General features: G+C 53.2%; 1 protein-coding gene and 1 long non-coding RNA gene across 7 annotated transcripts in view; both read left to right on the forward strand.

Moving 5' to 3' along the window:
- The window catches only part of STARD3 (StAR related lipid transfer domain containing 3), a 26,996-nt gene continuing 10,156 nt past the window's right edge, over window positions 1-16,840 (forward strand). For 4 of the 6 annotated variants that reach the window (XM_031657071.1, XM_031657073.1, XM_031657074.1 and 1 more), the window contains exons 1-2: window positions 1-177; window positions 16,304-16,573. In XM_031657071.1, the coding sequence (XP_031512931.1) occupies window positions 16,355-16,573 (219 nt within the window). In that variant the 5' untranslated portion in view covers window positions 1-177; window positions 16,304-16,354. Of the gene's footprint in view, window positions 178-15,853; window positions 16,019-16,303; window positions 16,574-16,840 lie in introns of those variants that run through there. The other 2 variants (XM_031657072.1, XM_031657075.1) reach the window with 2 other exon arrangements.
- On the forward strand, window positions 184-5,835 carry LOC116270985. The gene is made up of 2 exons (XR_004179281.1): window positions 184-1,221; window positions 1,574-5,835. It is a non-coding gene; the product is annotated as an uncharacterized LOC116270985 (long non-coding RNA).

A 16,840-nucleotide genomic window follows, 5' to 3' on the forward strand; every position in this document is an offset into this window, starting at 1 on the left:
GGGGCGAAGGGGCGGAACCGCAGGCGGACGCACGTACCGCTTCGCTCTCAGGGGCAGACTCAGCGGCGGAAGTGGCGCTGCTGAAAGATCTTCTTCCGCTCTGAGGCGCTACTGAGGCTACGGAGCCGGACTGCGGCTGGGGCGGGAAGAGCCGGGGCCGTGGCTGACATGGAGCAGGTGGGTCCCGGAGCGGTCGGTGGGAGCGGGTGGCGTGAAAGGGCCGTCTCCCGTTGGTCGAACCCGCTTCCCCATCCGCTGTCTATGCTGGTTTCCATCCGACCCTTCCCACACCCGCTGCGTCTCAGGTTCCGCCCCCTTCCTCTGCCTGGCCTCGCTCCGCCCCGCGCGGGTCGGGGTCTCCAGCACTGACTCTTGGCGAACCCCCTATCCTGGGGAGCCCGGGGAGGGCGTTCGGGATCTCCTTCCAAAACCTCCGTCTTAACTGAGGAGAGAGGCGAGGGGAAGGTGTCTGGGTGTTACGAGCAGGGGCAGGTATGGGGAGGGGTCAGAATCTGGGATGAGAGGAAAACATCTACGCATTCCGGTAGGTCTGCGTCTCAGTGTCATCCCTTATCTCCCCAACTTCCTTTGGAAACGGCTGTGAATAACTTCCTAATTGATATTAAAAGGGCCCTTTAAAGTCTTGAGTTCTTAGAGGTGCATAGTACCATTGACACTCATTACTAATGACACGTTCCCCCACCCCACCCCTGTTTTGGCTTAGTCAGTGTCTCCTGGTTTTCTTCCTACCGCTCTGACAGTCGGTCAGAAGTCCCGCTTCACGTTTTCCTCTGTCACCCAACTCCTCGCTCTGTACACTGAATCTCAGTGGTCTCATTTACCCCGACGGCTTCAGCTTTACGCCAACTAAATACCCAGATCCACATCTTCAGCGCAGCCCTTCCCTGGAGCTCCACGCTTGATTATCCAGCGGCCATTGGGACAGCTCTGCTTCACGTGGAGCTCACCGGATCCAAACTTGAACTGGTCTTTTCCGTGCAGATTAATTCTTCCTCTACCCTAACCCAGGCGGAAATCTGGTAATTACCTTACACTTTCTCCTCTCTTTCAAGTCCCACATCTTAAAAGTGACCTAGTACTGCCAACTTCGTGAACATCCTTCACACTGGGCCCACTCCATCTCTTCTGTTACCACGCTATTGATGTGTTGTCAATTCCCAACAGTCCGGCCCTGGCAGCTTGCAACCCAGTCTCCAAACTGTAAGTCTTGTGATCCTTTTAGAACACAAGTCTGATGGTGCCAATTCCTTGCTGATAACCTTTTTCTGGCTTTCTGTTGCCTATGTGCTGAACGCCTAGCACAATTTACACGGCTCTCTGTGATCTGACCTAGCAGTCTCCTATGTGCACCCTAAGGTCCAATAATATGGCACTGCAGCATGTGCCATGCCTACCCTTGCTGTTCATATCTTCGTCGCTTTGCACACACCAGCCCCCGCCGCTTGAAAACCTCCTTCTGTTGTCTGCTGAGCTACCTTCTACAGGTTTTTCAGCGCAGGCAGCACTGCAGCCCCCCAACCCCCAAGGTTAATTGCCCCTCTGTGTCCTGTAGCACCCTGTCCATAATAGCATAGTAGCTGAGAATACAGACTCCTGGATCAGACTGCCTGGACTCTGACCTGTTTGGTGACCTTGATGAAGTCAGCTGCGCAATTTCCTCACTTGTAAAAGGGAGGTAGGAATGTCCCTACTTCATAGGGTTGTGAGGATTGAATGAAATATTGTAGGTTTAGGTCTTAAACCAGTGCTAGGCACAAGAATGCTCAATAAAAGTGAGTTGCCTGGGTGCAGTGTAATCCCAGCACTTTGGGAGGCAAGGCAGGAGGATCGCTTGAGGCCAGGTGTTTGCAACTAGCCAGGGCAACATAGTGAGATCCCATCGCCACAAAAATTTAAAAAACTAACTGAGCATGGTGGTACGTGTGGGAGGATCCCCTGAGCCCGGGAATCTGAAGTTACAGTGGGGTATGGTTGTGCCACTGCACTCTAGTGTGAAGGACACAGTGAGATCCTGTTTCTCAAATAAATAAATAAAAAGATAGTTGTTACTATTATGTAAGGACAACATAGCTCACCAGTTACGATTTTTAATCTCATAAGTTGTCTGAGGATGGTCGATGTGGCTTACTAGTCATTTGATAGAGCCTGGCTCTTTGTCAATAAATAAAATGCTAGAGTGGAGGACACGGGGGGCAGGATCTGGATTTATTGAGTGAAGATTCAAGAGTGAAAAAGGCTCAGACCTGGTCTGTTTGGGAAAACCAATCTGGAAATGTGTGCATGTTACATGGCAAGCATTCAATCTAGAGAAATGTATACAGAGCTGGGAACTAGAGGGAGAAAAAGACCAGGGGTGGCTTCTGAGGAGCTGACAGTTAATGGGGGCTATAAACCGAGGGGAGGATTTTATCAGAAGGAGGCAGAGGCTGGAGTGGGCTCAGAGATCAGAAAGCTGGGTCCTCTGAACAGAGCTCCAGTAGATGGTGGCTGGGTGGGGGAACAGGGGAGACGGAGCTGAGGAAGACAGAGGCAGCGTCCTCTGCTGAGGCTGGCAATTCCTTTCCTGTATTGGCCATAAGGAAGCATCCCTTGACTTGGGAGCCAGCAGGGACCATGCCTGGGGGCATCTGTGCTCTGGAGGCTTAGTACCTGGTGTTTGGGGCCAGGCCCCCTGGGTAGGGCCATGGTGCATGCCTTTGGGCTGGGCCTTTTTTGGAGCTCTTTTGCCTGCCTGTAATGCCCACCCTCCTTGCCTCCAGCTGATAGATGCTGACTCTTCAAGGCCAGGGTCAGATGACCTCCTCCCTGTGGCTTTTTTTACTTCACTCATTCCAGCCTGGGTCAGATGATCCCTTCTCTGGGAGCCCACGGTCCTTTGTTCATTCCTCCCTGAAAGCGCTGATCACAGCATGATATTATTTATCTGCCAGTCTTCCTCACCAGACCCAGAGTTCCTGATGGACCAGAACAGGGTCCTGTGGCCCCAGGACTTGCACTGTGTCCAGCACGCTGTAGCCCTTGGTACCTGCGTGTTGCATTAAGTTGAGCTCTCACACAGCTAGACTTGTTAAGGGAGAGCAGTGTGCGGGAGACCAAAAATCCAGCACATCTGGCAGCTTGTGCCTGTTCCACTGAGTGCGAGACCTTGTTGGCTCTACTTTACAGATAAGGAAGCTGAGGTTCAGGGGAGGTAAGGTCAAGATCACTCAGCAGGGATTTAAAGAACTGTCTCCTGACTCCAGGTCTGCATGTCTCTCAGAAACTGCCTTGGGGTCCCAGCCTCCAAGGGGGCAGCTGCCACATCAGTGGGACAAAAAATAAGTGTCCCTTTTTCTGGCCGAGGAGAAGCTAATCCTGGCTTTGTCCAGGCAGGGTTGGTGCCTGGAGGATCCTGTGCTAAAACCGCGCCCCCCCCCCCCCGCCCCCACTTGTTCTTCGCCCTCTGGGAGCCTTTTCTTGAGAGAGCCTTTTCTCCCGAAGATGACTGGCCCTTTCCGGAGTAACCTTGGGAACTCGACCTCATTGGTTTAGTAGCAGCACGAAGGGGGCAGGTGGGGTCTGATTCACTGGCCCTGAGTGGGTCAGGGGTCATGGAATCACAGAACTGGGGGCATCCCTGATGATTCACAGGGCCTGGCACAAGGGAAAAGGATGGTGAGTGGATCTCAGTGTGTTAGGGTCTTCCTGTACACTGCAACCGCAGAGCCTCCCCGGCTCGGGGGAGGAGTGTGTGGTGGTGAGTCTTGTTTCTGTTTGGCTTAAGTCTTCGCCTTCCGCTTCCTCGGAAGGAAAGGAGAAACGGAGCCAGGCTTTGACTTTGGGTCTTATTTGTCATTGTAGCTGTGTCCTCCTCTCTCTACACTCCCACTTCTCCAGGGGATTTCCCAAATCCTCTGTGGAGGGCTACAGTAGGGCCAGTTAGCCAGCTGTCCCGAGGCTGATGGCATGGGCCAGTAACCCTGAATGTGCCATCCTAGCCAGGCGCAGTGATACATACCTGTAGGCTCAACTACTTGGGAACCTACTCCCAAGTTTTTGACTCCAGGATTGATGCCCAACCCCAAACCCGTACCCTTTTTCCTGTTCCAGGGTGGACATTACGGATCCACAGACTAGCTGACTTACTAGACATGTACCGTGGCCAGGCACTGTGACTGTGACTTGGACCTCAAGGGCTTAGGACAGATGGCCTTGAGACATCTAGCTGTGATAAGGGAAGTGCTGACCCAGAGTTACTTGGGAGGCTGAGGCTTGAGCCTAGGAGTTTGAGACCACAGTGTCCTATGATTGTGCCTGTGAATAGCCACTGCACTCCAGTCTGGCAACATGGTGAGACCTGTCTCTTAAAAAAAAAAAGTGCCATTCTGGGTCGGCCCCCTGAAGCCGGGGTCTACCTTCCATTTAGCAGTACTGCTGGGACTCTCAGTTTGGGCAAAGTGCTATGCTGGACCTGCCTGGCCAGCGCCCTGCCTCTAACACTGTCCCCATGGGGAACAGTAGTAATAGCTGCTGTTAATTAAGCACAGACACTGCATGTGTTATTTCTAATCCCTTCAAGCTCTGTGAAGTAGGCACTATATTCTCCCCATTTTAAAGAAAAGGAGGCTGAAGTTCAGGGAAACCCAGTGGTTTGGTCAAGGGCACACAATCTAATAAGGAATGGCGTTAGGTTTTTGCCTCCAGGACTGGTGTCCAACCCCAAACCCACATCCTTTCCTCTGTTCCAAGGTGGACATTACGGATCCACAGGCTAACTTACTAGACATGTATCATGGCCAGGCACTGCGATTGTGACTTGGACCTCAAGGGCTTAGGACAGATGGCCTAGAGACATCTAGCTGTGATAAGGGAAGTGCTGACCCAGAGTTCTGAAAGGTTAGGGGAGTCTGGAGGGTGAGGAGAAGCTCTGCCCAGGAGGTGACATTTGAACTAGTCGTCTGAAGCGCCAGAGTTCTCCCCAAAGGAAGGAGATCATTCAAGAATGAGGAAACAGGGAGCCCAGGCGATGGGCTGTGGTGTGTCCTGGGAGCAGCCAATGATCAGCAGAGTAGAGGCTGCGAGTGTTGACCCACATAGCAAAAGAAGAGTTCTGGGGTCTGGAGTCCTCCCTCCTCCTTAACCCTCCCCTGTTATCAAAGACTCAAGGTTAACTCACCTTGAGTCTTCTCCCTACAAGTCAGGCTCAGGGAGGGGAGCAGGCACCCTGCCTGAGAGCCCCCAGGAAACCAGTTCCTCTTGCCTTCTTGTGGAGAGAGTGCCTGGGCTCTGGGCAGGGAAGACCCCCGCAGAGGGTGGAGTCCAGCTCCAGGAGAGGCAGCCTGGGCAGGGAGGGGCTGCTCTCCCAGCTGGGCGTGAGTGTCCATGTGCACTTGTGCATGTGCTGCTGTAGGGAAGGGTATAAATGGCCGTTCAGTGCATTTCCTGGAAGCCCACTCTGAGCCTGGTACAGTTCTGGTACTGGGCATGCAGCAGGGAGCAAAGCACAGGAAGTCCTTGCTCTCATGGAGTTTGCATTCCAGTGGGAGACGATGGGCAGTAAACACAGACCAGTGAATGTATCATATGTCAGGGGTGACAAGTGCTGTGAAGAAAAATACAGCAGGGTAAGGGATGGAGGGTGGGGGCTAAATAAGGGTTCAGGAATGGTCTCTCCAAAGGGACATTTGCATAGGGACCTCATTGGAGTGAGAGAGCAAGTCATGCAAAGACCTGGGGAGGAGCTCCTGACAGAGCAGCAGGTGCAAGGGCCCTGGGGTAGGAGCATGCTTGATGCGTCCGCAGACAGTGAGGGACCAGTGTGACTGGAGTAGAGAGCTTGAGGGGAAGAGGAAAGGGGAAGAGAAGGACTTGTAGGCTAGGGTGGGGATTTATGCCTTTATTCTGGAGAAACCATTGGAGGTCGGGGCACTGGCGAGATGTGGTCTGGTTTTTAACAGGATCCCTGTGGCTGCTGTGTTGAGACCAGGCTGAAGCGGTGAGGACAAGGAAGAGTGGCAGGTAGAGGTGATGGCTGGACAGGGTGACATAGTGGTAGGTGAGCAGTGGGCAGATACTGGCCGGATTTTGCAGAAAGAGACAACAGGATTTGCTCATGGTTGGATGTGGAAGGGAGGTGTGACCAGATGACTGCTAAGCCCAAAGAGGGCCTCTTGACACACTGTCCCCCAGCTGGCAAGGGCTCTTGCAGGCAGCAACATTTGTACTTAGAAGGTCCCAGCCTGGCATGGGGGAAGGTCATGTTCCTCTGGGGTCGGCTCCGCTGTGCCCCTTCCTGGCTGGGGGACTGTGGGCAGCTCTCCTTCCCATGAGTCATCACTATAGCTTCTGGGAGGGGGTGTGATGCATTAAGGAGATGATGTCTGCAGGGTGCCACCGGAGGCCACGGCCAGCTGGATCTGTGTCTTCTGCACCAGCCCATCTGGATGCTGTGCAGCCTCTCTGGTCTGCTATCCTGCGTTCCCCTAACCAGCACCCTCCTGGGCCAGCCAGCAGCGGGACACAGACCAAGACCAACCTCCTCCACACCCAGGGCCTCTGCCTTCTACCCTCTGCGGACTCTCTGTTAACTTGGCATTGACAGGGCTGCTTGACTCAAAACAACCCCAGGCCTGGCCTGAAGCCATCTCACCAGTCAGTCAGAGTTCAAGACTCTCTCTTTCTCTGGAGAAGAGCAGGAAAGTAATCCTAGCTAACCCTCATGCAGCCACCACTCTGTGTCAGAATCTCTTCTAGGCCATTGCATTGAATAAGTCATTTAATCCATATAAACCTATAAGGAGTAGGTGATATTGTTAACCTCATTTTACAGGGGAGGAAACTGAGGCATGGTGAGGTTAAGTGACTAGCAAGGTGGAAATCTGAGGTTTAACCCATCTCCTGGCATGGAGTCCAGTTCTCTCAGCTTCACTGATCCTGGTTTGTACTGAGTTAGGGACTCCCTGGGAAGCCCCCATGGGCAGGGGGTGCTGGTGCTAGCATTTCCTGTGGAATATGGCAGGGGGATGTGTGGAGGACCTGTGTCTACTGTTTCTCTAGCCTCTGGAGGATTTGGAGAACTCACTCTGCCCAGAGATGTGAGTCATCTTTGGATATAGATGAGACTTGTTCCCCTTCCCCCTGAGTCCCAGAGCACAGCTCTGTGGAATAAGCTGTAGCTGGAACTTGTAAAGTTTGGCCCAGCCCTCCCTGGGAGGCTAGGAGGTGGGAAAGGGCCAGGAGACTGGAAGCGATAGCGGTAGTTAATGTCTATATGGTTAGACATTAACCAGTTACTCTGTGGTGCCAGGCACTGTCCTAGGCACGCTAATCATCATCATTGTCTCCTTTGGTGCCCCAGACAGCCCAGGGTCAAGACAGGTAGCCTCAGTTTACAGATGCAGCAGTGGAGGCTTGCACAGTGAGTAGGTGACTTTGTTCAAATCACAGGCCTAGGCCAGGTATAAAAGCCTAAGTGTGGTGTAATTCCAGCACTTTGGGAGGCCGAGGTGGGAGGATTGCTTGAGTCTAGGAGTTTGAGACCAGCCTGGGAAACATAGTGAGACCCTGTCTCTACAAAAAAAAAAAAAGAAAGAAAAATTAGAAATTAGTCTGGCATGGTAGCGTCTGCCTATAGTCCCAGCTACTCAGGAGGCTAAGGCAGGAAGATCACTTGAGCTGGGGAGTGTTTGAGGTTGCAGTGAGCTGTAATCATACCGCCGCACTCCAGCATGGGTGACAGAGCTGGACCCTCTCTCAAAAAAAAAAAGAAAAAAAAAAATCGCAGACTTGCCTTGGCTGATAAATGCCTACTGAGAGCTGTGATCGGTCAGCTGGGCTTTGGAGCTGCCTCCCTGAAGAAAGGTGGCTGGCCTGGGGTATGACCAAGGGCTAGCAGGGAACCCCGTCTGTGGTTCTGCAGCCTGAGATTTGTGGAAATTGAAAATTGGGGGTGGGTGAGTGGGAGGCGGCTTAGCCATCCTGCTGTCCTCCTCTTCTGTCTGCGTGAAGGGTCAGCTGATGCTGCTTCCTGGGTGGGAGCTTGCAATTGCAGAGGGACCGGTCTCTGCCCCTGCACTCCCCTAAGAGCCCATGCAGGGAGCCAGGACAGTCCTCTACTTCCTGTCCCTCCCCCAACCTGGAATTCACCTCTGCCTGCAGCTGGAATAACCTGGCCTTTCTATAGATGAAGGAACCAGGCTAGAGGGTTAGGGAGCTTGCTCTGAGCCACACAGCAGGCGAATTGTAGAGTTCAGATTTGAACCCAGGCCTTTTAGGGTGATTTTTATTATATGTCACTGTAGTGTATTTAACCTCCCCCTCTCACAATTTACCTCTTACTTAAAAGGTTTTTCTTTTGTTTTGTTTTTTTTTGAGACAGAGTCTCGCTTTGTCACCCAGGCTGCAGTGCAATAGTGTGATCTCAGCTCACTGCAACCTCCACTTCCCGGGTTCAAGTGATTCTCCTGCTTCAGCCTCCCAAGTAGCTGGGATTACAGGCACACACCACCATGCCTGGCTAATTTTTTTGTATGTTTAGTAGAGATGAGATTTCACCATGTTGGCCAGGCTGGCCTCAAACTCCTGACCTCAAGTGATCCTCCTGCCTCAGCCTCCCAAAGTGCCGAGCCACCGCTCCCAGCCCCCACTTACCCGAAAAGTCTTGCCAGCTACTTAGTCTATCTCAGCCACCACTGACCAAGCACTTACCATACTCCTTCCTGAGACCTACCTCAACACCCAGCCCTGTGACACAGGGATTCTTGCCTTTTTATTTTTTTATTTTTGAGACGGAGTCTTACTCTGTCACCCAGACTGGAGTGCAGTGGCGCGATCTCGGCTCACTGCAACCTCTGCCTCTCAGGTTCAATCAATCCTCCCACCTCAGCCTCCCAAGTAGTTGGGACTACAGGTGCGTGCCACCACACCTGGCTATATTTTGTATTTTTAGTAGAAACAGGGTTTTGCCATGTTGGCCAGGCTGGTCTCAAACTCCTGACCTCAGGTGATCACCTGCCTCAGCTTCCCAAAGTGCTGAGATACAGGCGTGAGCCACCATGTCTGGCTTCTTGCCTTTTCTTGTCATGGTAAAATATGCATAACATAAAACTTACCATTTTAACCTTTTGTTTGTTGTTTGTTGTTTTGTTTTGAGACAGAGTTTCCCTTTGTAACCCAGGCTTGAGTGCAGTGGCACAATCTCAGCCCACTGCAACCTCACCTCCCCGGCTCAAGTGATCCTTCCTCCTCAGGCTCCTGAGTAGCTGGAACTGCAGTTGTGTGCTACCACACCTGGCAAATTTTTATATTTTTTGTAGAGATAGGGCTTTGCTGTGTTGCCCAGACGTCTTGAACTCCTGGGCTCAAGCAGTCCTTCCTCCTTGGCCTCCCAAAGTGCTGGGATTATAGGCCTGAGCTACCACACCCAGCCTATTGTTGCCTGTTTTAATGCAGCTGAGGAAACTGAGTCTCAGAAGGGTTATGCTTTGCCCCAGATCGCACAGCTAGGAAGGGGGCAGTCTGAGATTTGAACTGTGACCTCAGAGTCCATTCCTTTTTCCATGATACCAGCCACCTCCTGTTTGCCCTGAGTCCAGCACACCACCCAAAACCCCATTACAAGTGGGGCTGGTACTACTGTATCCTGGAGTGAGGAAGAGAAGGCCTGGGAAGGGGTGTGGGGGCCTGTGCCCACCCCTTCCCTTTGCCTCAGGAATAATCCTCTGTGCCCTGGCACCTGACTTTCCCCCCTCCCCACCCACTTCCCCCTGTAACCCAGGATGGTAAAACCTCCACTTTTGCTGGGCACGGTGGCTCCCGCCTATAATCCCAGCACTTTGGGAGGCCAAGGCAGGCGGATCATGAGGTCAAGAGATTGAGACCATCCTGGCCAATGTGGTGAAACCCCATCTCTACCAAAAATACAAAAATTAGCCATGCGTGGTGGTGGACACCTGTAGTCGTGGCTACTCGGGAGGCTGGGGCAGGAGAATCACTTGCATTTGGGAGGCAGGGATTGCAGTGAGCCGAGATCACGCCACTGCACTCCAGCCTGGTGACAGAGCGAGACTATGTCTCAAAAAAGAAAAAAAAGAAACCCTCCACTTTCCCTCCTACCTCCCACTCTCACTCCCTCCCCAAGCCTTAGCATTTCAGCTTCCGCAGACATTCGATTGTCAAGTCTGCAGCCATCCCAGGCAGACTCTTTCACGCCACACGTGCTGTTCCCCGCTGTTCCCCTCTGACAGTTCGGAAGGTGCTTGGGAGAGGCCAGTGACAGCAACCAGTGGGCTCTTGGCAGTGGGTGGAGTGCTGCTCCCAGGGGGCTGGGCTGTCTCCATATTGTCCATTCCTGCCTCCCCCTCATCAGGAGGGTGGTTGTGGTGGGTGGGCGCTGGCACTAGCTGTGATGCCTCCAGGGCTCGGCAGCCTACAGTCAGCTAGAGAATGAGCACTTTGGGGACTGCACAGGGCAGTTCCACGCCACGGCAGGTTTTTATCACTTAGACTGGCAGGTGGTGTGATGGAGCTCAAAGACCTTCAGAGTCATCTGAGTGAGCCCCATTTTCAAACTGCAGCCAACGAGGCCTCGCTCAGGGTGATGCTGGAGTTTGAGGAAAGGCTGAAAGGTGGGATTCAGTAGCTGCTTTTACCCATAGCAGTCTGGTTTTTATCTGTTTTATATATTGAGGTTCCAAGTAAGGTATTATTATTTTAAATGTTTATCTTGCTTTGAAAAGGAGGTGGTTTGTAGCCAGATGCGGTGGCTCATGCCTGTAGTCCCAGTACTTTGGGAGGCTGAAGTGGGAGGATCGCTTAAGCCCAGGAGTTCAAGACCAGCCTGGGCAACATAGACCTCGTCTGTACAAAAACTTTAAAGATTAGCTAAGCATGGCCAGGCGCGGTGGCTCATGCCTGTAATCCCAGCACTTTGGGAGGCTGAGGCGGGCAGATCGTGAGGTCAGGAAATTGAGACCATCCTGGCTAACACGGTGAAACCCCATCTCCACTAAAAATGCAAAAAATTAACCTGGCGTGGTGGTGGGCGCCTGTAGTCCCAGCTACTCGGGAGGCTGAGGCTGGAGAATCGCTTGAACCCAGGAGGTGGAGCTTACAGTGAGCCGAGACGGCGCCACTGCACTCCAGCCTAGGCGACAGAGCGAGACTCCATCTCTAAATAAATAAATAAATAAATAAGCTGAGCATAATGGCGTGTGCCTGTGGTCGCAGTTACTTGGGAGGCTGAGGCAGGAGGATCACTTGATCCCAGGAGGTCAAAGCTACAGTGAGCCATGTTCACACCTCTGGACTCCAGCCTGGATGACAGAGTGAGATCCTCTCTTTAAAAAAAGGCGGAGGGAGATGATTGAAAAAAAACACTGACTTTCCCCCAGATAAACAGAGGCTTGAAGGACTTGCCCAGAGTTACGCGGAATTAGTGGTTACCCGGAGACTGGCGTACAGGTTCCTTAACTCCGGGCCAGTGCTCTGCCTACTGTACAGGCTGTCATTTGGACCTTGAGCTGCTTTCGGTGGGAGGGTGATATCGAACCCCCTTTCTTTGACTCTTGGCCAACTGCCACCGCCCCTGCCTTCGAGCCCCCATGCTTGGCTCCCACACTCCCTGGCATCTTCAACTCTCCGGGGCTCCCGCAACACCTCTGCTCTAGCCCCATCTGTGTCTCTCGCTTCGACAGGGACGTCTGGGCGTGTGAGTGTCAGTGTGGTTGCCACTCCAAGTGCGTCTCACACCCAAGCTGCTGCCATCGAAGTCCTGTCCCCAGGGAGAGAGAAAGTCAGAGGGAAAGACAGACACAGAAGTAGCCTGGAGTAGGCGAGCGACAGCACCTGGAAGTGAGGCAAGGACTAAGGAGGGAAGGAGGGAGAAGAGAGGCAGATAGAGGAGAAAAGAGAGAGAGAAATGCGGAGAAAGGGGGAGAGACTGATGGGAGTGAAGAGAAAGACTCATAAATGGGAGATAGATTGAGAGGAAGACCCAGATGGGGAGAAATACAGACAGACATGGATGACGATATGTTCTGTGGGCTGTGGGGAAACAGGCATTCTTGTACATTGCTAGTGGGAGTGCAAACTGCAAAGGGAACTTGGCAGTACCTCACAAAACCACATATGCAATTTGACCCAGCAATACCACTTCTAGGAATCTGTCTTGGAGATATATTTCCAACAACGGGAATATGTCTGTGTGTGTATATATGCTCAAGGTTATTCATTGCAGCATTTCTGGAATTACAAATCTAAGCGCTCATTCATGGGAGACTGAATAAACTAGGGTTTGTCTATAAAATGGAGTACCAAGCATCTCTATCAAAGAACGAGAAAGACAATGTAAAACTGATATGGAGTGCTCACCAGGATATACTGTTAATGAAAAAATAACAAGCAAGAGAGCATCTGTAGCAAGCTACTGTCCATGTAAGAAAGAAAGAATAAGGCCGGGCGCGGTGGCTCAAGCCTGTAATCCCAACACTTTGGGAGGCCGAGACAGGCAGATCACAAGGTCAGGAGATCGAGACCATCCTGGCTAACATGGTGAAACCCCGTCTCTACTAAAAAATACAAAAAAACTAGCTGGGCAAGGTGGCAGGCACCTGTAGTCCCAGCTACAGGAGGCTGAGGCAGGAGAATGCCATAAACCCGGGAGGCGGAGCTTGCAGTGAGCTGAGATCCAGCCACTGCACTCCAGCCTGGGCAACAGAGTGAGACTCCGTCTCAAAAAAAAAAAAAAAGGAAAGAAAGAAAGGATATAAGAAATATAAGGCCAGGCACGGTAGCTCACGCCTGTAATCCCAGCACTTTGGGAGGCCAAGGCAGGCAGATCACCTGAGGTTGGGAGTTCAAGACCAGCCTGGCCAACATGGCGAAACCCCATCTCTACTAAAAATACAAAGTTAGCTGGACATGGTGGCATGCGCCTGTAATCCAAACTACTCAGGAGGCTGAGGCAGGAGAATCACTTGAACCCGGGAGGTGGAGGTTGCAGTGAGCCGGGATCGTGCCACTGCACTCTAGCCTGGGCCACAGAGAAGAAAAAGAAATATATACAAAGGAAGTATATTCCTTTGTACAAAAGAAATGTAAGAAGGATAAAGCAGACACTAAAGCCGTAGGTTACTGCTAATGGGTAATCCCAGCACTTTGAGAGACCAAGGAGGGAGGATTGCTTGAGCCCAGGACTTCAAGAATACCCCATCTCTTAAAAAAACAGATAGGTTACTGTTAGGGGTTGAATCGTGTCCCCCAAAAAAGGATACAGTGAAGTCCTAACCGCCTGTACCTCAGAATGTGACCTTATTTGGAACCGGGATCATTGCAGATGTGATCAGTCAAGGTGAGGTCATACTGGAGGAGGGTGGCCCAGTATGACTGGTGTCTGTATCAAGAGATGGCCGTGTGAAGATGGACACATGGGAAGAGCGCCATGTGACCACAAAGACAGGTCGACGTGTGTGGCTACAAGCCGAATCACACCAGATTGCTCGCACAGATTGCTCACATACCGCCAGGAGCCAGGAAGAGGCAAGGAAGGGGTCAGAGGGAGCACGGCCCTCCCAACACCTTTCTCAGACTTCCAGCCTCCTGAACTGGGAGATGATAAATGTCCATCATTTCAAACAAACCCGAAATGACAGACATGGGAGAGGGAGAGGGAGACAGGTAAAAAGATACAAGAAATACAGGCCAGGCGCAGTGACTCACGCCTGTAATCCCAACACCATGGGAAGCCAAAACAGTAGGATCCTTGAGCCCAGGAGTTTGAGACCAGCCTGGGTAACATAGTGAGACCCCCGTCTCTAAAAAAAATAAAATAAAATGAATTAGCCTGGTGTGGTGGCGGGCGCCTGTGGTCTCAGCTACTTGGGAGGCTGAGGCAGGAGGATCACTTGAGCTCAGGAGTTGAAGGCTGCAGTGAGCCATGATCGTGCCACTGCACTCCAGTCTGGTTGACAGAGCAAGACCCTGCCTCTAAAAAAACAAACAAAACCCCACACAGATGGAAAGTTACTTTGTGAAACAGGTACAAAAGATGAGGAGAGATGGAGAGAGTGAGGAAGGGAGACAGGTCTGGCTGCAAACAAAAGGGCTGTCAGAGACAGGGAAATGTCACCTGCCCTGGAGCTGCGTCCTGTCACCATGAGGGATGTGCCGAGCGTGCAGTCTGGCACAGATCTGGCTGACGGATGTTGAGGGTCCCATTGCCAGTGGCCTGTCACATCCCCTCCCCACTGCCTCTTTCCGGAGCTGAGCGCAGCTTCTCCGTGGCACTGTGGAGATGAACCTGTCCTGGGGCTCAGAGTGTGGTGTTGGGAGTAGCCTTGGCCTGGTGCCTCTGCCTCGCCTGTCCCCCTACTCTGCTGGGAACAGTCAGTTCCTGTTCGTGGGGGCTTGCACGGGGCAGAGGGATGGACGAGCTGGCTTGCTCAGAACCTCCTGCCAGCCACAAACTGAGCTGTGCTTGTTTTGGACGTGGTAGACTGAGGGGCCCAGGAAGGTAGTCCACATAGCGAAAGTGTGGTGGGACGTGTCAGGAGGGGAGAGTGGTTAGATCTTGCTTTCCCAAGATCAGGGACAAACATCTAGAGCTCCCCTTCCTCTAGCCCCCAAACTGCCCCCTGGTGCTGGGGTGTGGGGGAGACTCAGGGAGCCTCTTGGTCAAGTCCCAGAAGCTGAGGCCCCACCAAGCTGGTGAGTTTTTGCGTCCCTGCTTCAGCTCCTCTCTGGCTTAATGGGACCTTTCCTTCTCACCCAAGGGGTGGGGCCTCTTAGAGCCCAGCACATGGGTGAAGCAGAGACCCTAGGCCTGGGGGCTACCTGCAGGGAGGGAGTGCCAGAGTTCCTTTTGTCTTTAGGGTTCCTGAGAGCCCGATGCTGGCACAGGATGGTAAGGGATTGGGTAAGTCCATTCACCTCTCTGGGCCTTGGTTGTCATATCTGTAAAAGAAGAACCATCCTGCCCTGAGTGGACATGGGGCGGGGGGTGGTAGAGCATAGGGCTGGCCTCCAGAGTGGCTGCTTCCTCCTCTCTTTAGGGTTTGCCCTGTTGCTGTCTGCTGTGTAGCATGGAGCTGAGGGCCAGGAGACCCACTGAGCATTCATTCATTCAACAATCAGGAAGCACCTATTGCCTGAGAGGCATTGTGCTGGGCACCAGGGAGACAGCAATGACCATGTCAGATAAAGCCCCTGAGGCCGTGGAGTTTCCAGTCTAGTGAGAAAAGGGGAAACAGTGAAAACAATAAAGATCATTTCAGTTAGTGACCCAGCTCAGTGAAGAAAGGAAGGCAGCTCACTATGTTATGCTGTGAGTGGGGGCAGCAGGGTGGGAGGCTCTCTGAGAAGAGGACTTTTGAGCTGCCTGTTGAAAGGTCTGTGGGAGAACATTCCAGGCATGGGGAGAGCCAGATCCAAGGTCCCAAGGCAGGACAGGGCAGCTGTATTGAGAGATGTAAAAGAAGGCCAGAGTAGCGGTGGCAGCAAGACAGGAAGAAGGGCTGGGCAGAGGCCACCCCGCAGGCCTGGACTGAGAGGGCCTGGTGAGGAGGAGACTGTTAGCCTGAGAAGGGTGGGGAACCCTGGGAGGGCATTGGAACGCGTTCTCTAGGCCAGCTGTGTGAAGAGCAGGAGGACGAGAGAGGCAGCCTGGAGGCCCATCTGTGAGAAGCAGATTGCAGTGGTCCAGGAAGAGATGGTGGTGGTTGGGCCTGGGCAGGGCAAGGGGCGGTGGAGCTAAGAGGGACCAAGATGCCTGCTCTCCATAGCTCCAGATACACAGACACTGCTCTAGGAAGGCCCTCCCAGTTGCCATGGATTAGGGGGTGGGAGGGGAAGATTGGCTGCTGGGAGGGAATGTGGCTTTGTGCTTGGAAAACAAAGAACAGAGCTTGGGGCCCTCTTCTCCTGGGGGTGGTGGCAGGCCCAGAGGCTGTTGACAGGACCAGAGGCTGGAGCTCAGGGCTGGGCCTGGCAGGAGCAGGCTGCGGCCCCAGGGATCCGGGATTGGGTAGGTTCCCAGCAGAGGGACCCCAGAACCCTCCAGGGGTGAACCCTGTGGCTGCTGGGCTTGGGGCAGGGAGCACCAGGAAGGACAGATAATTAGCGGAATGCTCAGCCCTGCAACCTAGGAGCCAGGCTGTTTGGTGGAGGACGTTTGGGCAACAGTGCCCTGGGCCGTGGGCTTGGGACTCAGTGTGGAGACAAATGCATTTGGGAGCCAATGGCAACCCTGGGGGCTGTGTGGGAGGGACAGGAGGAGGTTGACTGGACTCTGCCTTTGCGTCTCTCCCAGCCCTGCCGCTGAGGCCCCACCCTCCCCGCCCTGAGGTGGGGGCCCACCAGGATGAGCAAGCTGCCCGGGGAGCTGGCCCGAGACTTGGAGTGCAGCCTGCCCGCCGTGGCCTCCCTGGGCTCCTCACTGTCCCACAGCCAGAGCCTCTCCTCGCACCTCCTTCCGCCACCTGAGAAGCGCAGGGCCATCTCTGATGTTCGCCGCACCTTCTGTCTCTTTGTCACCTTCGACCTGCTCTTCATCTCCCTGCTCTGGATCATCGAACTGAATGTGAGTGGAGGCGAGATTGGGGCACAGGCTGTGTTGCAGGCCACCCAGGCCTCAGTTTGTCCATCTGCCACATGGGAGGGCTGCCTCTCCCCTGGGGTTGGTTAGCTGGGTAAAATGAAGACTGGGAGGAACAACAGGGGTTCTCATATTCTGAATGAAGGGCTGTGGAGGGGTTCGGAGCGGTTGCATCATTTGGCCAAGGTCCTTCTGCATGCACATGCGTGAAGGCCACGGCCTTGAACCCACCCTCTGGCTCCAGAGTTTGTG

The sequence above is a fragment of the Papio anubis genome, chromosome 17, assembly GCF_008728515.1.
Source record: "Papio anubis isolate 15944 chromosome 17, Panubis1.0, whole genome shotgun sequence".
In the NCBI taxonomy this organism is placed as follows: domain Eukaryota; kingdom Metazoa; phylum Chordata; class Mammalia; order Primates; family Cercopithecidae; genus Papio; species Papio anubis.